We start from the raw sequence: 23,038 nt of genomic DNA on the forward strand, positions 1-23,038 counted from the left end.
CTCTCTCTCTCTCTCTCTCTTTCTCTGTTTACTTCCCATAAGCCATGATGGAGTGGCGGTCTGTTGTAGCAGTGCACTATTAATGGGACTCCTCAGTCCTTTGTTATGGCAACAGTATGGGTTTGAGCGCATGGCGTCTGTCATGTCGTACCATTACAGTCATAATTCTCTCCATACTTTATCGGAGCCGCCTTAGCCTTCTGCTATGATAAACGTCAGATTCAACCGACAGAAAACAGGCCAGGAGAAATCAGAGGAAATGGAAGTGCTTCCTTACTCAGGCTAAACGTCAAACACAGATGCCTATGTTAAGATGTTGGTATTAAGAAGCTAAAAGAACTATGGGGGTGTTCTTTCATGTCTAAAACACAAGACTCAAAGTCAAATGAAATTGATTTCATGTTCTAAAGGAAAGACTAAAAAAGAAGACTAGGGAGGTGGAAGAGAGGGTGTATCTTTTTTTTTTCTTCATCTTCTTCTTCTTTTGGTTTAAAGGATATGTACGATGGTTTTTTTTTGGTAAACAGATTTGAGCTGAGATTTAAGTGAGGGGAAGCATGGCCTTCTCGCATGCCGTGACTGTTATCATCAATGGCGACATCTCTTGCATAGAGCTTTAGGTTTTTGAACCAAGACGCGGCAGATGTTTTTGATCTTCTGTAGGCGTGTTTTCCCCTCTGCCAGAATAATGACTGGAGCTACAGGTGTTTTTTTTTTTTTCTTTCTTTCTTTTTTTTTTTTTTTTAATATAACACTACAGAAGTAGGAAGATAATCGTGGTATCTGTTCTTGTCATTGTCATAGCGGGCTTTATTTAGTTCCCTGGTAACTGCTAATTAAATGAAAATGTCAAAGATAGTGTGTGGGCTTGAATTGCTGCCTTTGACCCCTGGCCTACTATGGCCAGCGAGAAGGATGCGTTTTCTCCTCCTAACGAAGCTTTGTGCTTTCCAGTGTGTGACGAGGAGAAGCAGACTGCGAAATCTGCTTATGGTTAGAAATTCTGAACATAAAAACAATACTGCGTAATGACATTCATACATTTCTCTGAAAAATAAACAAAGGGTAATTCAAGTATTTGTTCTGGGTTGTGGTTATCCCATGCGCTGCTGTGGGTGGGTGCAAAGTGAGTATGAACGTGTTTTTTTTTTAGTCAGTGTTGTGTAACTGTTTAAGTACCATGGATTAATACTCATTAAAACACAGGAACTTAAATTCAAACAAATGCAACCAATGGATCCCAAAAGACATATAAATCATTGTTTATTAACTAACTATGGCCAAGATTGTAATGTTGCTCTATGTCAAGCTTTCTACCAAATATGTATGCGGCAGCACAGCTGTCAAAGTCATAACTTGGGAATCCTTCGTTTCCAAATGTAATTCAGAAACATGTATTTCAGCAGAGGTAAATGAAGTGACTGTAGAGGGCTGTATCTCCTGGCGTTGCTGGGAGGGTTTGTCCTTAAGCCATTTGTTTGCAATTCTAAGAGGTTCACACATGTCATGTTTTTATTTATTTATTTGTTTATTTTTATTTATTTATTTATTTATTTTAATGGGCTGATGGGAGAGAGACTGAAACATGGCAGTTCATTTTTGCCCTGACTCCATCAGGTGACCCTCTCAAGTCCCCGAGACCCTTACTTGTCCTTCCTATCAAGCCCAATCTACAACACTTAAAAAGAGGGAGAGAGAGAGGGAGAGAGAGAGAGAGAGTGAGAGTGAGAGAGAGAGAGCGAGAGAGAGCCAGAGAGCAAGCACAGCGTGTAAAATTTCATTACTTCCAAAAGGATTAAAGGTACAATTACAAAAGTGATCGTTCTCTCTCTCTCTCTGCCATCCACCTCTGCTGTGACTTATTAGACATCTCTATCTAGGTGGCAGCTCCCCTTTCCTTAAATGTGAGAGGTCAGTGTGGTTATCGAGTTGATAATTAGATAACCCCAGGAAGAGGGGCGATATCGCAGCCTGGCTTCACACAGCCACTGCTCCTCTAGTTTGACTGCAATCATAGATAAAGTCAATGCCCCCTCTCAATTATACCTCATACACACTGCGTGTCTATCTTTCTGGGAGGCTAAGCGCATTAGCCTCCTTAGGGCCGACTCTATTCTGTAAATAGTGACCCCCCCACCCCCACCCCACCCAAAGAGTGCCACCTTGGGTGTCTGCTATAGAGACTAGTTTGACTATGCCAAATTCCCAGAGAAATAGACCAATCCAAACCTTTTGCCGTCTTCTGTCCAAATTGGTCTCACCGACCGAGAAGAAACGTCTTCACTTGTCAATCACTCTCCTAAGGCCTCTTTCTTTGTCTATTAAAACTTTTCTGGAGACTTAGGCAGACATTGACATTGTGTTACTTTCCATTGAGTTGATAGCCATAACATAACTGTTCGCGTCAGCTGGACAGTGCATTCACTGCACAGTAGTAAATGTATTTGACAAATCATTTAAGATCTTTTGCGCACTAACTTTAAGCCAACCAATTCAGCATGATACGGTTTGTCAAAAGCAGTTCGACGTTCATTGTTCCAATCATGCGATGAAGAGAATTAGAGAGGCGAGATTGTGTGTTGAATTGATGTATTGTTTGTATCATAGCAGCTGTATAATAGGAAGATCTCTAAACTGCTCTTAGGGATTATTAAAAATGCATTGTCATGCAGCAATTTGAGCTTCACAGTTCATGAAACTCATGAATAACTAAATTAATATCACCTATAATGTTGCCTGCTGAGGCATAATATCATATTAGCAATAGCAGACTTTATGTATAGATGTAGATAATCTTATTAAGAAGACAAAGAGCTGGTCCACTCATTTTACATCTGGTAATGGATATACAGCCATGGACTGCACATAACAATGAGTTTGCACAACTCAATGCAGTGTTCATGTATCTCTTCAATGTCTTCATTTGACGTAAACCAAATACATTCCAGTCACTCTCAGAGTAAAATGACCTTCAACCATGTTTTTTTTTTGTTATTATTGTTGTTATTATTATTATTATTATTATTATTATTTGCATCCTCTTTTGGTCTACGCTCTGAATTACAAGGTATGCAAATCCCTCTGGTTAATCATCCTTTGTATATGATGTATTTGTGAATTTCATCCACTCAAACAAATGTAATGTATATTCATATCACAGTGACAAACTACGGTTCAGAAAACTTGAATTCGCCACTCATGCATACAACATCATTTTACAGCATTATGTACCACTCATCAGTGCATATTAATGGTTTATACGTGACAGTTACGGGAACTATGTTTGTGTTAACCACAGGTGTTCTCTAAGATGGGGATTCCTCAGGTACGAAACCCAAATCTGCCCCCTCCAGAGGAGATGCCTGAGAGCTACCACTCCAAGATCGCGCTGATTGGTTGTGGTCCTGCCAGCATTAGCTGTGCCTCTTTCCTGGCTCGTCTGGGATACGATAACATCACCGTATTCGAGAAACAGAAGTACATCGGTGGACTCAGGTGAACCCGTCACTCTCCCCCGCTTCTCCTCTCCGTCTTTTCCCCCCGCAATCATTTCATAGTCTGAATTCCTGTCCGGTGGCTCAGCTGGTCAGACTAAAGGGCAGCGGTAGATCAGACTAGGTGTGATCAATATGGAAACACTGTATAAGGTCAGAATAATTAATGAACGCTCTCTGTAATTGGGAATATTCATCTTTCAAATGCCGAGATGGGACGAGGTTATCAATTAGTCACCCCCCCCCCCCCCCCCCCCCCGCCCCCCCCCACGCATTTTCACCATGGGCATACTTTAGGCAAGTGGTCGATAGCACAGGGGAGCCTTATAAATGTCCAAAGCATATGTTAGTCCCCAGAAGCCAGTGGGAATGGAAATAAGACTGTGAAGCTCTACCTGCTGTTGGTTTAGAGAAGCAGGAGATCCACTACCTTCTAAAACATCAAATGGAATAAGAGAGAGGGAGAGGTCCTGCACAAGCAGAATCTTCTTTTTTTGTGTGTGTGTCTCTCTCTCTCTCTTTTCATTTCCTACCCATCCTAACTTTCTAGTCCACTGGGACCTTTCTCTCCCTCTATATTGGTCCTCCTCTTCTCATTTTTTTCTCTTTTTTTGTTTTTCCCCCACTTTTTTTTTTTTCTCTTTTGCAGTTCTTCAGAGATTCCTCAGTTCCGACTGCCCTTCGAGGTGGTGCAGTTTGAGGTTGATCTGATGAAAGACCTGGGAGTGAAGGTAATGGGTAGCATTTCACCTCATTCCTCCCTCTGCTCTTTCTTTCCCTCTCTCTCTCTCTCTCTCTCCCTCTCTCCCTCCCTCCCTCCCTCCCTGCCTCCCTTTCTTTTCTACCTGTCTTTCTCCCGCCTGCTTCAGAGGGTTGAGGAAGGCGACAGGTCTCAGAGAGGATCAGCAACCCAAATGTCAGACGCATTAATAAAGAACAATTAAAAGCAGCATTAGGGAGGCAGGCGGTGGAGGCTGAACAGGGGCTGCACTCAGGCTGCGGGCACTTTGCCTGTCTGCAGCCTGAATGCCAGCATGGTGAGAAAGGGCAATCGATAGTCTTCATCCTAGCCCAGCTGCTCGCCATTCATTTTAAACAGGAAACACATTTTCTCAAAGTTGCTGGAGGGGTTGCTGAGGTGGAGGTTGGGAAGAGGTAACGCATTTGCATTTGCGTTCTCTATGCCGAGAAAAAGGAAAAAAAAATAGATGTTTTAGAGCTGCACACGACAGCGGGGCGAAGATAAATAACATAGTGCTTCAGGAAAGGACAGCGATTGGTCCAGCTGGCACCTGGTTGGAGAGAATTCAATATCTGAGTCACGGAGTTTACTGACACGACATACGTTAGCCGTGAACGTTAGACATTGGTCTTGCTTAGTTTGTGTATTTCTTGGAGTTTACTGTCTCTGACATGCATTTGTTTATCGTTTCAGATTGTATGTGAGAAAGGACTGGGACAGGATGGAATGACTGTTCTCTCACTGAAAGAGGAAGGATACAAAGCTGTCTTTATTGGAATTGGTTTGTTTGCTGCATTTAATATATATATATATATATTTGTGTTTCCCTGTTGACTAAGTTCCCAAAGTATTAACCTCAGAAAAACACAGTCTTTCCCTTTCTCTTTCTCTCTCTCTCTCTCTCTCTCTCTCTCTCTCTCTCACACACACACACACACACACACGCACACACACACACACACACACACACACACACACACACACACACACACACACACAGAGTACAATGAGAGGGACTTGTGGGTTAGAGGAGGGCATTGAAAGCAGGCCATACTTCATACTGGACACTGTGTTCCTCTGATAATGGCTGTAGATGATTGGCTCCCACAATGATTCTCCCTCAGAGTTCTGCCTCAACCCGTAACCCCATTCAGTGCTCATTTTCTCTTTCACTTTCTCTCTCTCTCTCTCTCTCTCTCTCGACACCGTCTTATGTGTCCCGCTAAGCTAACCTAACGGCCCATGCTGGGCTGCCCACCGTCTCTTTGTGGAGGATGCCCTGCACTTTTTTCTCAAATCCCATTTCCTCACGCTCCTCCTGCTGAGGCGTATTCAGTACTCTCACTTGTTGACCTGCAGTTCTCTTAGGCATCATGGTCTTATCAGGAGAGTTGGGCGACAACATCTTCCGTTGCTCTTTTGCTTTTTCTCTCTCCCTCTCTCTCTCTCTCCCTCTCTCTTTCCTTTTTTGACTGCCATAAATGAATATTGTTGAAGGGGAGACCTCTAGCACCTTCAATCAATCAATAATTATCATATATTAGTGTGGCCTTTAAGGTACGCTGTTGCTTTGTTTGTTTTTGTCTTACGGTTTCCCTGTTGGCATGTTATGATGGTCTGATGGTCTGCTAATTTAATGAGTTTTGCTACAACCTGAAATAGATTATTATTACTTTTCTTTTTTCTGCCAACCACAGAATAGCGTTAGTATTCTCAGCGCTAGATGTCTCCCGGCTATGCAAAAACCACAATGTTAGCCTCCCCATTAAATTTGCCCAAATAAGCTATCCCTTACATCCTGATGCAGTTTAAATTAGAACTCCTACTCCCAGAAACTTCTATATCTTTTAAAACAAAACCTGAAAAACTTATTAAGAGAGTAATTTTACTTTATATAGTAAGAAAATAAACCCCCCCTGTCGTATGTGGATTCAAGAAATTCAAACATTTCTTGAAGCTCACTCTTTGTTTGTCTTATTGTACTGAATGGGAAAAGAAAAAAGAACTCATATTATTCATTGTTTAAAAATTGCTCCAAGTCTTTTGATACTGGTGTCCTAATTACGCCAAGTCATTTACCCAAACCATTTTGGGATTTCTCCTCACAAAGAGATGCAAAGGAATTTCAATTCCCAGGGAAAATGAAAGTGCTAGGTGTTTGCAATTAATTTCTTGTGATTTCACACTAGTCTTTTACAGGCTTTTTAAATGTCATCCTCTTCCATGATTGACATGCAAATTTCTCCTTGGCAATGTGCTAAGTGGAATGCCAGGTTGAGTAAGGCAGATAAGGGTATTGTTTCTGGGCTATAGGCTTAGGGAGCTGGCTCCTAGGTTCAATGGCTTTAAAAGAGTGAATTAACCCTTTCACTGCCGTCCTATGATGTGATCTGGGGATGTGGTCGGACAGCTTTAGCTTACCCTTTGATGCTGGTCTCACAACAGAGCCTCTAAGCTCAATGCTCTTTCAACCACAAAACGAGGAGGCAGATGTTCCTAACGTGAGGAAGTTGAAAGGAACCTCATGCATTTGACTGGAACGCCTTAAAAGAGGACAGCGTTATCAATATAAAGCCCATACACGTGTACAAACCAGAGCGCGGCCAGATTTGCGTCAGGGAAAGAAAGACACAGAGAAAAAAAAAAGCAAAGATCAATATACGAAGGTACAAGAGAACAGATTTAACGTTTAATATTTGAAAGCGCACAAATGTTTCCACGCGAATGTTTCCACAAGCTTTAAAATCTAAAAAGTCAGTTAATCGATCGCGGTGGAGGGCTTTCTGAACCAAAACACGACCTTGGCACAATTAGTTAGTTGTGATGCGTCATGTTGCTTTTCCTCAGTTGCTTTGAAAAATTTGCCTTAAAGCCATGAATCACAGAAAGCCATCTTTGAGTCCATCAGAAAGTGTTTGTTGCGGCTACATCGATTAGCTGCTACACGAGAAAGAAATGCGCCATTCTCTCAAAGCGTTCTCTTCAGGAGCTTCCCCCAGTTTGGTCGGTGACAAGGTTAATGAATGACCGGGAAGGAGAACATGTATTGCCTCCAAGGTCTTTATTTATTTTAAATCCTAATGTACTTAGTGTGCCTCTGCATTATTTAACACCGCGCCCCTGATCCTTGTTCAGCTTTACGCAATTCATAAGGGTTAGCGCAGGTCATGGACTGCACAGCGAATGAAAGTCAGAGCTGAGTGTGGAGATGCTTATTCTGCTCCCCTCTTCTCCCCTGTCGGGCGCCGATGGCAACTGATAACATGTGATTAACGAGGGAGGGGTCGGCTCGCGAGTGAAAACATCTGCAATAGATGATTTATTATTTTTATTCTTCATAAAAAAAAGAAAGAAAGAAAGAAAGAAACAGGATTGGGGGAGGGGATGCATCCCGGCCTACTGTACTGTAGCTCCATGCAGAACAGAGGGTAAATGAGACGCAAGATGGGACAAATGGAGACACATTAAAAGACAAAAAGAACTGTCAGAGACAAATGAGTGTTTTTATTAAAAAAAAAAAAAGAAATCTGTTTCGTCCCAGACAACCCTTTCTGATTTGGAGTTAAGGACAGCTGTAGCTCTTTTATCCACTTGACGTGGGCTGAGATGACAGAAGGTAATATTCCGTAACTTTGCTAGAAGTGTAGCCTAGCTTCACTAACGCAAACAGCTGTCTCTGACTTAGAGAAGCCAGGGGGAAGCTGCAGGTGACTTTATTTGTCCATGTTATTCATGCACCAGGAGTCTCTTTCTATGTGTGAAGAATATATTAGGAGTTCGGAATGCCGGGACTGCTCCATTTAAATCAATCTTTCAGAAGAACCGAGGGAAACTGAGCAATGTAAGCAGAAAGCTCAATTCGTTCTGCACAGATACAAAATGATTTGTAAATGATGAACCAACATTGTTTGAAATTAAATGGTTGCGCAGCATGGTCACATGTATTAAAACCGTGATGAACTAGTACCTCAAGTCCTCATGTGCATGTTCAGCACTTGTGCTTCTGAAATTTGGTTCATTGTAATGTTCAGAAAGCTTGGCATCTTAACAGACCTGGTGTACAGGAAAGTCTATAGACCCTAAGGATTGTCTTAGTAGCTAATAGATCTGTATGTTTAGGCTTTTTCCCCCATACAGTCCCAGAAATGAGCTCTTCCCCGGGTCATTCATATAGAGTCATATATAGTAAACATTATGTACACATTTTTAAAGACTAGCTTTCACAGCTCGGCTGTAGCGAAAAGAAAAAAACCTTCCCCTGTGCCTCAGTTTACCCTCAGCCACAGTGATTTAGCATATCATATTCATATTTCATGAGCTCTCATCTATGATATAATTCCCTCATTATAGCATGGTGCTGGGGTGCTTGGTACTATTTAAGAGCGTAGCGTAGCGCAGGGCAGATAAGCTAGAGCAACGGTTTACACTGTTCCAAATGGCACCATTTATAAAAACTGTGATAGCGCTAATGTTCTTCTCTGATGTATAGCACGCGCGAGGCAGGCCCTGATCCAGCAGACAGCTGTAAGGATGCTCTGTCAAACATTTCATATGGCAGCCTGCCAGAACACATCGGGCTTGAACATGGGCGACAGCCTCCTTATGAGCTCCAGATTGATAGCTACACCTCTCCATCAGAAGCACCAAGTCGTCGTCCTCGCAAACCCCCCCCCTCCCCCACACCCTCCACCACCCCCCCCCCCCTCCCTTTTTTTTTTTTTTTTGGTGGGTGAGATTAAGTATGAAATACTGGGTAATTACTGTGTTATTGATGAAGGTAAAAGGTGAGAATGTGTATGATGGAATGTGGGCGTCTAATTATGGCGTGACTCAGTGGCCAGGTCTATTAATTATGAGTCTAACTTTCTAAATCACGCTGTTCGTTCTCACCTTTTAAAAAACTTGTGATGATACTCTCCTTCGCCAAGGTAAAATGACTAAGTGAAACTCAGCTATTACTCGACTGCGTACTGAAAACTGGTCAAAAGCAACCCAAAGATGCCAAGAAGGGTACTTTGGGATGCAGCTTTAAAAAAAAAAACTGTCGCTATAAAAAAGTACTAATTTAGGTAAAAGTCAGCAGATCATTCGTTAAAGGATGAAAGTGATGAACAAAATAAGCTTTTTCTTATTTGTACTTTATTATTTTTAAAAAAAAAAAAAAAAAAGCAATTTTTGATTGACTGACTTCATTAACCGAACAGTTACGTGAATTCAGTGAAGAAAAAAAAGAAAGCGGTGGAATGGTGAGTGAGAGGCAATAAGGTCTATTAATGCCTACTTTAATACAGAACTTGGCTGGAGCAGTTGCTTGAAATCAAATTAACATTGAAGAGTGTGCAGTGGAAAATAATTGATAGTGACAGGAGAAGCTTCACTCATCCTGTTCTCAATCAGTTTAACAGCTGTGATGTGTGAAAGTCCTGCTTAACATTGAAATGAAAGTGGGTAGCACGGAGGTTCTCGCGTTTCAGCTTTGCACAAATATCGCATTCTTTGAAAAAGATATTTTTTTTTTTTTTGCACATAAAGGATCTGAAGTTGTATACTCAACCCACTGTAAAAGCGGAATGGCTGGCTCCTAATTCTGCGGAATGCATTTCGCTGATAGTCACTTAGCTGAATCTGAGGCTTGTCCAGGTTCCCTCTCATTTTATGTTTCCTCTGAATATATGTGGTAATGGCAGGTTATGACAAATTAGAGGCTTTGTTAGACACTCCTGAAGCATATATTTAAATATTGCTCCCTTAAAAACCACAAAGATAATGACAAGGTAGTGTGATGAGGTTAATGACAGCTTGCAAAAGCACAATGGATAGTGTACGGCAGACTTGACAGTAGGATATCAGATATTGTCTCTACTGGAGTGATGGAGTGAAATCGTTTCCTCACTCACACAATAGAGGAATGAATTTATAGCACCCTATACATAAGATGAGAATGAGTAGAGCAGAGAGGAGAAGAGAAGAACGTGAAAGGGAAACAGGAGAGGGGGATGGGGTAGGAGGGAGAGAGGTGAGAATATGAAGAGTATATAAGGGCTGATGGAAGATGAGAAAGACAGAAGAGAGAGAGAGAGAGAGAGAGGGAGAGAGAGAGAGGGCGCGCAAGCTGCGTTAGCATTAAGTCTTGGCATGACTTTTATACCCCCTCGGTACAATTTTGATTATCTGTGTGTATAGAAGATTCAACAAAAATTGAGGATTATTTCAAGATATTCACATTACGAGGGACAGTGTAACATGCAGGAGGAACAGAGACAAAATAAATGCAAAATCGACTCTTAATCCTTCATATTGCAAACAGAGGAGAATGTTAGCAGTTACCTGGAGAGCCTGTTATGGTTTTAGAGTTATTGATGTAGCACATTAGCATGTTTTTGTGAAAAACAATGCACATGTTCTTCATAAACCACTTATATGTGTTTGATTTAGGAGGTTTAAAAGGGTTTAAAATTTAGGAGTAACCAAAGCTGACATGGAATAATATTTGTTTTCACTGTTATTATGTACCCCTTATTTAAGTCCTTCTATTCATACTTTTTTTTTTTTTTTTCAAATTTTGTTCAAACAGGTCTACCTCAAGCCAACAAGCACAAAATCTTTGAGAGCCTTTCCATGGAACAGGGTTTTTATACATCCAAGGATTTTCTACCACTGGTTTCCAAGGCTAGTAAAAAAGGTAAAGAAAAAAGAACACTCCACACATGTCATTTGTTTGGGAGAGTTTTTTTTTTAGAGATATAACAAAAGTTTTGCTTTGTCACATACAAAAAAAAAAAATGCTCAATTTTCTTCAAGTGGATTACCTAAGGTTCAAACCCACACGAATGGAGCTATAGCAATTCTGTACTGTTGGCGTTAAAAAAGCGTTTTATTTGCCTGTTTCTTAGAATAAGTCCACCATAACATATATGCACCGAGAAAAGGACAGATTGATAAGCTCTAGACATCCTCAGATGCTTTTAAATGGAAAGCTGCGAAGTAAAACTTTGATATAGCTGTGTAAGAAGAAAAAAAAAAACACAACTGAGACTCGCTGAACGTTTTGTTTGATGTCCTTACCAATTTAGAAGTAAACTGAAGAGTGTGAGCAGACATGCTTTCGCCAAGAGTTCCCTCACCTTAAAGTAACACTTCAAGTGATGCTCAACACTGCTTCACGTGTATCAAATGAATGCAAGAGAGGCTGTTATATGAAAGGGAGAATTGCAAACATGGGTAACTAGCAATTCCAACATTTGGAGAAAGTGCTTCAGATCTATTAATTATACCTATTCAAATGCTCTGAGTTGTCATGATATATGACAGGCTTATAGTATACACATTATTTGTATATTTGTACCATATGCCTCTGACTCCTGACATGTGCATTCACAACAGTCTTCATCCATTGTAACTGTAAGTACGGTCATGCGCCACATAACAACTTTTCAGCCAACGACGGACTGCATATACGACAGTGGTCCCAGAAGATTATAATGGAGCAGAAAAATTTCTATCGCCTCTTGACGTCGTAGCTGTCGCACCGTCGTGGCACAACGCATTACTCACATGTTTGTGGCGATGCTGGTGTAAACAAACCTACTGTGCTGCCAGTTGTATAAAAGCACATACAATTATGTACAGTATGTAATACTTGATAATGATCATAAACAACTTTGCTACTGGTTTGTGTATTTACTATACTGTACTTTTTATCTTTGTTTTAAAGTGTAGTCTTTCTACTTAAAAAAAAAAAAAGTTTACTTTAAAGCAGTACGCTGTGTTAAGCCGGCAGCAGCCTCATACATCTCGTGTTTACCACGTCTCTGTAGAGTTTTGTAGCCTAGGAGTAGTAGGTTATACCATATACCCTAGGTGTGTAGTAGGCTATACCATCCAGGTCTGTGTAAGTACACTCTATGATGTTCGCACGATGACGAAATCGCCTAACAACGCATTTCTCAGAACGTATCCCTGTCGTTAAGTGAGGCACGACTGTAATAATATAAGAATACATGTGCCACACACTCAGTTGAAATTAATAGAGAATGTTGATCTCTCTGTGAGACAATGCTCCTGTACCCTTCATGAATGGGAACTTTTATGTCTTTGAGTGTGAGTCATGTAGAAATAGATGAGTATATGTGAGGACGTATTCAGCCGTTGTGTGTTATCAGACGTTCAAATCAGCAGCATTCAGTGATAATCTGTGCTTATCCTTATCGCAGATAAAAATAAAAAGCAGCACGGCTAAAGGTGTGGGGTATGAAATTACCTTTACGGAGACACCACCCCCCCCCCCCCCCCCCCCCCCCAAAAAAAAAAGAGAAAGGGACAGAGACAGACAGAGAAAAAGAGAGAGAGAGAGAGAGGGAAGGATAGAACTACGTTTCATTGAAGCAGAATAATTTGATAGTGACATGCTGTGTCGGCATACTTGGAAATGCAATTTTACACTGCCTTAAGTACCAGGATCTGCAGAGCCGCTAAGCAGTGATGGTTTCTGCAGAAAGAAATCATGTTTCTCTTTTTCTCTTTTTCTCTCTCCACTGCGCCCCCCCCCCCCCACCCCCCACCTATCTTCATGGGGTCTTTTCTTTGCCTCCTGTTGTTCTCTGGTTTCCAGGCATGTGTAGCTGCCGCTCCGCGTTGCCGGAGCTGCGTGGCACTGTCATCGTGTTGGGCGCGGGCGACACGGCTTTTGACTGCGCCACGTCAGCCCTCCGCTGCGGCGCCCGTCGCGTCTACGTGGTCTTCAGGAAAGGCTTCACCAACATCCGCGCGGTCCCCGAAGAGGTGAGGAAGAGAGCGAAAAGGGAGAAAAAGAGCAGGAGAGAATGAGACAGATAAAGAGAGAGAGAGAGAGAGAGAGAGAGAGAGAGAGAGTGTCAACACAAGGCAGCTGAGTACAGCTTATTAATATTTGGCCTTGTGAGTGGAGTGGAGTTTCTAGCTGGTGCTTTATTAAGACGTCTCAGAGAATGTCCTCTCTCTCTTTGCCCCACTGACACTGCTCCTAAGCCTTCCCCACTTTCCTTTATTGCAAAGACTTGTCTTTGCTTTCAGGGGGAGATTACTGTCAAAAGTCCCACTCTTGCCCAGTGAGGAGAGCAGGCACTAGGCTGCTCTGCACGGGTGACTCTTCTCTGATAATGATGCTTGTAAGCTAAAGGATGTCATGAACAATTTTATTTAGACTCTGTACTAGAGAAATAGGTGTCTGAGGCACAGCACTGACATGAAAGTAGAAAAAAAAAAGAAGTTTTTTCATCTCCACTCTATCCTGTTCCCAATGTTCTCAGCACAGCAAAAAAGATTTTTCCACCCCTAATTTTTTATTTTCCGAAATCATTTTTTTTTCTTTTTTTGCTACAGTTTTATAAAGCGTAGAGGAAGAGTTTGGTCGGTACAGCATAACTCTATTAAACACGGTGAAGAAAGCCAAAGAAAAGAAAAAAAAAAGGGCACATTCACCACATCACAGTCATATAACGTAACCATGGCTTCAAATATAACTGTCATTTCGTGTTCCAAATAACTTCTGCCTTCCTCTACGAATTGTTTATAATAATTGCGCTATTAATACACCAGTGAAGGTGGAAAAGTTACAAAGTGATAGATTAGAATAGACAGATCAGTGAAGTCTATTCTAAATCAGCCAGCCAAGCTAACTTTTGTCACGCCTCATGCAGTTCTACTCAGCGCCCACCTTGCGCTGCCATAGAAACGACCAAAATAACTTAAAGAAAGTAAGGTAATTATTCACATCTGTTTACTCACCCAAGCAGCATTGCATAGCTAAGCCTCTACCATCAACTCCAACTAATTAAGTTTGTTTATAAGGTGTGTTACATTTTGGACTCTTGTAGGCGTAAGTAACCTTCACATAGCTGAGAAAATTCCACTCAAAGTGGTGCGATACATGCGCATTGATGTGAACTGAAACAATTTAGGGAAACAGCGTGGAGGGGAAAACAAAGAAGGCATTATTGCTTGGCCGTTGTTATTTTTGTTTGTGTCTCAGGTGCAAAAGTACTTTGAAAAACTTTTTAATTTTCTTTTTTAAATTCTTTGGTATTCTTTAGAAAATTGTTACAGAGCCATGGATTTATTGTGTTCAGTCTTACCAGTTAAAAATACAGTTTCAGCTCGTACTGATTCAAGACTATTGGTTCCCTTTTGATGCCTCCCCTATGTATAATGTCCTATCACTGTCCTATGCGGTTCTCAGACTCCAGTGCAACTCATATTTCATATAGCAGACATAGGGAGTGTTTTAATACTGTGCAGTTCTTTTTTTTCGTGCAGCTCTGTTAATCATTCAGCCAATGTCCTACTGTTTGCTGTGTAGATGGAGCTGGCTAAAGAGGAGAAATGCGAGTTCTTGCCTTTCCTGTCCCCGCGGGAGGTCATGGTTAAGGCTGGCCGTGTGTGCGGTATGGAGTTCTGCCGGACGGAGCAGACGGATTCGGGCGAGTGGGTGGAGGATGAAGAACAGATCATACGCCTTAAAGCCGATTACATCATCAGCGCTTTTGGCTCGGTGCTAAATGACCCCAAAGGTGGGCAGCAAAACAGACTCAAACTCTTTGCGATGAAAAACATTCACAGAACCGTCGTCACGTAAGTCACGCTTACACGACGGCGTTTCTACATCTCGGATTTGTTGTGAAGCCAGTTATCCTCAGTGTGGTGAATGGTTTGAGTAGCTGCCATTTTACACAGATGATGCCATATTGACAATATTGTCCTATTGCTCTGTTTGAATTTGACTAGGGGACTAGCATTAGCACACAGCAGACTCTGATGAAGTGATGAAGTGGACAATGGTAAATTTGAACAGGTGTCCCGCTGTCTGTGATAATCTGCTCACTTAGTTTCATGGCAACTGGAGGAAACTGAAATCATAGCACTGTTTATGAACAATTACCATTGCAATGCCATAGTAGCTTCTTAGCTTCTCTCTAGTAGGACGGTATAGATTATAGCATTGATTTCAACAGTATCATTTTTTGTTTGTTTTTAATTACCTTGTACTGTCATCCAGTGCAGCGAGGAACTGCAAATTTCAAGAATATAGCATCAGTAGCTTCTGAGCTTTTTAAATGTTACCTCTTTATGCCTTGTCCAAGTGAATGTTCCTTTGGCTGCTCTGACCGAGAAATGGTGTTTAATAGGTAGGATGCACAGAATGAATGGTGAGCTGTTCAAGACTCTGTGTAAGAGATGTGAACACTCCACTAAGCAGCATGTAGTTCTGTGCAGGCAGACAGGTGATAATGTCATTTAACTAAGCGAGCTGTATCTGTAGTCATTTAGCTGTTTTTAACATGATTTGTTTTTAGCTAAAGTCCTTGACAGACTTACAGCATGCCATTTTCCACTGTAATTTATCCGTCATTAAAATAAATAAATATATATATATATATATATATATATATATATATATATGACATAAAACTTTCATGGACACTGCATTCACTCTTACTAGACAAGTAAACAACAGCTGATAAACACAAACAAATAAGAACATATAAAGTGTTTGTTGGGGACCCTCATTAAAAAGCATCTCATGTTAGGGATAATATTCAGTTGGGTTATTGTTCATTAAATGAGCTTAGTTTTGTTTTGGGGTTTTTTTTTTTCATGTTGAATCATTTCAACATGGTCCAGAATTGCTATGTACATCTGACTCTCCATAGTCTCTTTTTTTCTGACACCATTGTGAAGACAGATAATTAGATTACACAGATAAAGGGCACACCTGCTACGGTTTTCAATTAGGGCAGGATTGAATAAACAATGTAATGTCACGGGGGGTGGGGGCAACACTGTCCAGAGCAGACCAGAGTTGACACAAAATCAGAGTAATGAGTTTCAGCCTACACACAAAACCAGAACTTTACACAACTGGTTAGTCAGTGAAGCCATTACCTAGCTCTGTGAGGCATTACTTACATGCTAATGTAGGTTCTCACTACTTAAGCAGGAGTTGGGCATGTTTTACATGCCTGTACGATTAACCATTATTCTAAAAATACACATTTATTCAACCAAATGATCAGAACTCGGTGAATATCACTCGAAGGGTTAGACGAGTGAGCACATTTTCTATTATTTTTCATTCTGATTTCTCTCCGTCTCCTCCGTGAAACACTTGTTTAATTGAGCAACTTATTCAGTTTTTTTTTTTTCCTGCATTCTGAAAACGCTTTTGAACTTGAAGTGATTTTGGAAGGTCAGGCATTTAAGATTCGCATATTGAATTATTCCATAAGTGTGTGTGTGTGTGTGTGTGTGGCTATGTCATGCGCAATCTAGCAGTGTATTGCTTCGTTCTTAAAGGAAAACAGTCATTTACAGTCTTCCGCTGTACTGTAGAAGCATAACCCAGAGTTATACTTAAAAGACCTTAATTAATGATATCTTACAAAATAACATAAAAACTCAAATCCCATGGAAATGTCACACATAAGGAGCATGAATACACACAGTGCCTCTACCTATATATTGTATTTAGCTAATGACTCATTAAACCTGTTTTTAATACGTTGAAGAGTTTAATTGATACAGTGGAATAAACAAGTGCTCGTCATTTATGGATAGTGTGAGTAAACCTGAAGAGCTGACACAGCCTTGATGGGTGTCTTTACTAAAGGATCTGTTCTCAGAAAAGACCCTGCTGACTTTAACATAAAAAAAAACTGAAAAAAACCCCAAACAGAATAATTACTCTTAAATGCCGTCAGGGTTAGCATATGTTTGTATCAGTTTTGCTAAACAAAAGATGTAGCTGTGGTGTGTGTTGAACGTTGTAGCGCTGATGCGAGTATACAAGTATTTTCAGTATTTTCTGCTGCTTTATTTGATACCCTCCAGTTTCACATTTATGAAAACATGCCTGAACATGTTGCAGTCAGCGTACTGTATCGTAGTCTTATCTATTGACTCAATGGCCATAAATAAAACACAGTGTATAACACCACCTATTGTGTCTACATAGTACAGTGCTGCTCCAGGCCAACTCCTCTGCCAAGTCTTCGGGAAAAAAAAAAAAAAGGAAAAAAAAAAAAAAAACGCTGAGAGTTCATCTTTTTTCTCCCACAGTCTGTGTTCTTTCATTTACGGAAATATGAATTACTTACCCACTCAAGTATCTCGTTGGATCCATTCAGGAGGCCCCGGTGCTGAGCGGGGCAGGAATAGCTGACAGGGCTAGAAAAAGCAGACCGGTGATCTACTGGGTCGGCCCACTGGAGTGAGGAGATGATTAGATCCCCGGCCACTTTTGGCACTGGTTTCTTTTGCAGAAGATAGACCTGCTCCGTATTATGATGGAGCGGTTTTCTCCCGGAACGCTGTCACTTCTGGAGAGACCCACCTCCACGTAGCCTTGGCAAAATATTCAGACATCAGCATTCCATTAATCACCACACATCAAGGATAATGACTGTACTCACCAGATCCCTCTCAGGTCATTAATCAGGTGGCTGTGTTCACCATTAATGTTTCTGTTTGGTCTGGTCTCTGTGCTAAGCATATGCACGTGTCTAATGCACCAGCGTTTGTACGACAGCTCGCAATGACGTGCCTAATGGTTTTGTACTAATACTAATAAAACTCTAATTGACTCGCACAGAAATAGGAGTACGCAGGAAGTACCAAGTAAAACAAAAAAAAAAAAACAACAAAAAAAAAACCCCATAAAAGACAATGTATGGCTTACATTCTAAATGTGTTAACTCATAAACTCCTTTGAGGGGAAACAGGAAATGAAATTGTTGTGCTATGACGGGTCTTGAGGAGATTTCGTGTGTCGCGGAATCATTTTGAAGAGATATGGACGTGTGGTTCCTGCTCGGCTCTAGCTGTTTGGGGCCTCAGCATCCTCCCACTGTCTCCCATCCAGCAGAGATCCTTTTGCTTAATGGGGCCTAGAAATCTGCATCTGGCAATATGGAGTGGTCTCTGGAGATTCTGTGTGTGTAGAGTGGGTACTTTGTGTAAGTGTGTGTGTGTGTGTGTGTGTGTATGTGTGTGTGCAAGCAGCAGCTATTTTACTTAAGACTGATCTCTTAGGAGTAAGAGGGGCCTGACACACTCCACTACCTCCCCAAAGCTGAGGAGTGAGGAGAGAAAAGACGGAATACAATCCCTCCTGTGGTGTGTGAGTGTGTGTGTGTGTGTCTCTGTGTGTCTGTGAGTGTTTGTCTCAGTGTGTGTGTGTGTGTGTGCGTGTGTGTTTCTGTGTGCGCGTGTGTGAGAGAGAGACAGAGAGAGAGAGTACAAACAGGTCATGTGAGGCTATTGGACGTTGAGATTTTTCCTCGAGATGATTTCGGAAAAAAGCAGAGAGAGAGAGGGAGAGAGAGAGAAAGAGATGGAGAGAGAGGGAGAGAGAGAGAGAGAGGGGAGAGAGAGAGAGAGAGAGAGAGAGAGAGAGAGAGAGAGAGATGCAAGGGTTCAAACAACATTAAAGGCATAATTTCACCTTCTAAACCTGAGCTTGTCCTCTTCTGATCTAACCCACAAACCTACCAAGATAATTCATGTCTTTTCCTCTCATGCATTTCATTCTCTCTGACTATCCAAGCTGAGAATGTTTCTTTATTCACTGACCATTCTCATAACCTTAAACATTTGTTCCCGTCTTAATAATTAAACTTGATGTTGTGATATTTATTAGAATGCTCAAAATACAAGTTGGCCCATTTGCCTGTAATATTTGTGCAGTATTACTCTCTAAAGGAATGTACTCAATGCTGTTTCATTCTGGAAAGCCTCTACAATTGAATCCATTCATCAATATGGCAGATCTATGCAAGCATTCTTTCTCTCTGTAGTGTCTATGATTGCATGAATGTTTTTGTTTTTTTCTGTTTTATTTGCCTTCAGTGTGTACTTTTTTTCTGGGCTTGTGCTGAAGAGTCATACATTTCACTTGCCTAATCCCACCAAGAGTTTATGGAATTCTTTTAAGAAAAATATGAAGATTTTGTATTGTATTATTTGTAGATTTCATTGTGCAGTTGACCTATGGTCACAAAAGAAACCCTCTCTCCACCAAACAGACAGAGAGAAGGTGATTTTTTTCCCGCACCAGTACTAATAGTGTGCAATAAATCTTGTGCAACTCATAGATCTGTATTTTAAAATGTCCTTATTGATAAATGCAAGCTAGCGTCCACGCTGAAAAGCATTGCTTCTGGAAGATGAATAGTATAGGTATGCACAGGAAGGCTAGAGTTGGGAGGGGATGCCATTTTATAATGTAGATCAGTTTGACAGAGTATGTTTTTGCTAACATTGCTAACGGTGAATGAAATGCATCAGGAAATGTTACATTAACCTAGCAGAGAGAAGAGGGGGTGGTAGATGAGAGAGAGAGAGAGAGAGAAAGAGAGAGAGAGAACAGTCTTTTTGTCATTTGTCTTGTCAGAGACTTCATATTGCTCTCTCTCTCTATGGTTTTCAGTCTATCAAACAGTGTCTCTGGCTGACTCTGTCTCTCCCCTCTGTGCAGTGAAGGAGGCCATGGCTCCCATTAGGTTAAACAGATGGGGACTCCCTGACCTGCATCCAGAAACCATGCAGTGCAGCGAGCCGTGGGTGTTTGCTGGGGGCGATGTGGCTGGCCTGGCTAACACCACAGTGGAATCGGTCAACGACGGCAAGCAAGCCTCCTGGCACATCCACAGATACTTACAGGTAACTCAACTGGTCCTAACCACACATAACCCTACATAACCCAGCTCTGCTTATACACATGGCCAAACAGACACAACAGCCAACCCCCCCCCCCCCCCCCCCCCCCCCACACACACACACACACACACACATACACACACACACAAAACTAAAAAAACAGACGACTCTTTTGACTGTACTGTGAGCATTACACACACACACACACACACACACACAAAACTAAAAAACAGATGACTCTTTTGACTGTACTGTGAGCATTACACACACACACACACACACACACACACACACACACAGACAAGCTTGGGAACACGCAGATGCACAAACACATATGTACATGCCCTCACAAACACAAACATAAACACACACACACACACACACACACACAAAATTAACAACCCTTTCAGTCTGTGATGTGAGCATCACACACACATACACACACATACGCACCCACACTCACACACACACACACACACACACACACACACACACACACACACACACACACACACACACACAGACAAGCTTGGAAACATGCAGATGCACATATGTACATGCCCTCACAAACACAAACATAAACACAAAAACTAACACACACACACACACACACACAAACACAACAAGAACAACACACACACACACACACACACACACAACAACACACACACACACATACTTCACACCTCACACCACTTGCTTTAGTGCTGATGAGACCCAAGCAGATGTTTCCCTGATTAAGTCCTGTGTGAAGATCAGAAAACCCAATGGAAGGGGAGGATTTAGAGTGCTGATTAATTATGAAGATGAAAGCTTTACATGCTCTCTACACGGGAATTGTTGTTTTTCTCATGTTGGTGGATACAAAAACCTTTCATTACAATTTATTTATTGCTAATCTGAGTCTTGAAATGAAGGCATTTATATTATATTCTGTTTCTAGTGACTTACTCCTTCTGCATAGCAGGAAGTCTTCCTATTGTTTTCCTCCCTAGCATGTCAAAGGCTTACACCGTGCTAACTAGCTTAGGCTTATTTTTTTGTAAGGCTCACCTCTGAAGCATTGGCATTAGAAGGTTGTTTAGCTTAATTAGTTTGCCTCTAAGAAGTACCTACAGGAGAGCGAGTGAGCAAGCGCTCTGAATTGTTTGAGCCTTGCGGGCTGGAGCAGGCAGGGGCTCCAGAGACAAAGGCTTACTAGAGGCTCGTATGCTTCAGACGACCTCCATTTCCCATGTACACAGAGAGCCAGATTCAAGACTGAGCTTCTCTCCCTTACTGTGTGTGTGTGTGTGTGTGTGTGTGCGCACGCGCACGCGCACAACTGAGGATGTCATCCTGTGAGACATCAGGATGTCTCATGTGTTCAGAAGATGTAGAAAACAATCTGGATCACATGGATCATTTTGCTTGGAACAGAAGTGGTTTGTTACACTGGCTTCATGGGAGTAAAAAAAAGGGATTTTTTTTGTAATAACATACATATTACATTGTAACTGATCTATTATTAGCATGGCTTTAGTTATTATGCTATCTGTACCATGTACTATTATATAATGTATAACACGTCTACAGTCCCTAAATATGTTCATGAACATGTTGCTAATTAATAGTTCATTAATGTTTCTATATGAGTAAAATCATGTAGACAGACATGGTCAGTGAACTGTAATTTAGGTGCATTCGGCTTAACGTAAATGAACTACTTGCGACTCCATCTCTTTCCTCGAGAAAAACCCTCAAAGGAGAATCAGACACAAAGAGGACAGACTAATGTGACCTTGTGTTGTCTCAGACACCAGAAAGATTACCCCAAAATGGCAGTACGCATCTTAAGGGGTATCTGACCTAGCCCTTTGTCCCTCCATTTGATACAGAGTGGTCTTGTAAAGTGCTGTACTCGCCTGACTGAAGCAGTTTATACTGGGGTTAATTGTCGGGCTAAGACAGTGGTCAGAGTGAGACAGAGATAACTGTTTATTTCCCGATTAAATTACCACTTCCAGCACCAAAGGAAGGACAGCAGATTGCCTTGCTTTTTACAATAATGGACCATGCTGGAGGAAATGAATTGAGCACTTTGCCAAAAGGTTCACCGATTAATATCGGACTCGCTCAAAGATCACTTGAACTGCATTCGCCATGTCTTTCGTCCATATGTTTTTTTTTTTTTTTCATGAAAGTAATAATGTGCCGTAGGTGTGTTTTTTTCCCCCTGTATGCAATTAGGCATCTGACATGTAAGTGCTATTTCAGGCCTTCTGTCCTCTTTAAAAGGGTTCTATCTGACCAGCATTATAGAAGATGGAGCTAGTCTTTTAGTCTTTGAAAACTGTAAAGGTTAATTAAGAGAGCTCTATGGAAATACCCTTCCCGGCATTCATGCTTGATGTTACATTAAGCTTGAAGATATTTTCTATGAAAGTTCAGTAAAATAAGTTCAGGTGAAATGTTTCATACAAAATATAAATAGACATAAGTCGTAGTTGGAGACGGGAAAACAGTGACCCAAAAGAAGAAAAAAAATCACTCATTTATGGATATATCTGCTTCTCAAAACATAGCAATGACAGCTAAACTGCCATGATTACCCTGCTAGCACGCGGGAGAATGCCCCTCTGGTGTTTGTTGTTTTTCTCTGGTGGTGTTTCTCTGTGTTCCTGGGCTGGCACATCTCTCGTTGGCTGACGGCTTCTCGGTGGGGAACGGGGGAGGGCTGTCATGTCATAGCATGCTTTCTTTCTCCGCTTGACACCCCCTCGTTCATTATGCCGCAGTGACATCATTACAAAAGCAATCATAAGCGCTTGATAAACGCTCGGCTAATTAAAGCGAGTGCTGATGTATGACTGGTGCTGACTGCCTTTTGTGCTACGATGGAGTGAGATAAACAGTGCCGTGGGACGCCAGACAAACACACTCTGTCCTTTACTGTCTGCCATGCTACTGTTGCATTAAATGTGCGCGCGTGTGTGTATGTGTGTGTGTGTGTGTCCACATATGTGTAATTATATACTCAATTGTAAAAATAACCCTTAGACATATACATTCAAACATCTTGAAATGATATATCTCTGATTCATGTTAATGCAGCTCGTCTGAGTAACACAGC

The 23,038-nt window shown here is 41.4% G+C and overlaps 1 protein-coding gene across 2 annotated transcripts in view; it reads left to right on the forward strand.

Moving 5' to 3' along the window:
* dpyda (dihydropyrimidine dehydrogenase a) overlaps window positions 1-23,038 on the forward strand; it is a 112,066-nt gene that overhangs the window by 31,065 nt on the left and 57,963 nt on the right. The window contains exons 6-12 of one of the 2 annotated variants that reach the window (XM_030768357.1): window positions 3,299-3,495; window positions 4,144-4,225; window positions 4,930-5,017; window positions 10,811-10,918; window positions 12,848-13,017; window positions 14,573-14,783; window positions 19,745-19,929. In XM_030768357.1, coding sequence (XP_030624217.1) covers window positions 3,299-3,495; window positions 4,144-4,225; window positions 4,930-5,017; window positions 10,811-10,918; window positions 12,848-13,017; window positions 14,573-14,783; window positions 19,745-19,929 — 1,041 coding nt within the window. Of the gene's footprint in view, window positions 1-3,298; window positions 3,496-4,143; window positions 4,226-4,929; window positions 5,018-10,810; window positions 10,919-12,845; window positions 13,018-14,572; window positions 14,784-19,744; window positions 19,930-23,038 lie in introns of those variants that run through there. The other variant, XM_030768358.1, reaches the window with a different exon arrangement.

Source organism: Chanos chanos, chromosome 3 (genome assembly GCF_902362185.1).
Source record: "Chanos chanos chromosome 3, fChaCha1.1, whole genome shotgun sequence".
NCBI classification, from domain to species: domain Eukaryota; kingdom Metazoa; phylum Chordata; class Actinopteri; order Gonorynchiformes; family Chanidae; genus Chanos; species Chanos chanos.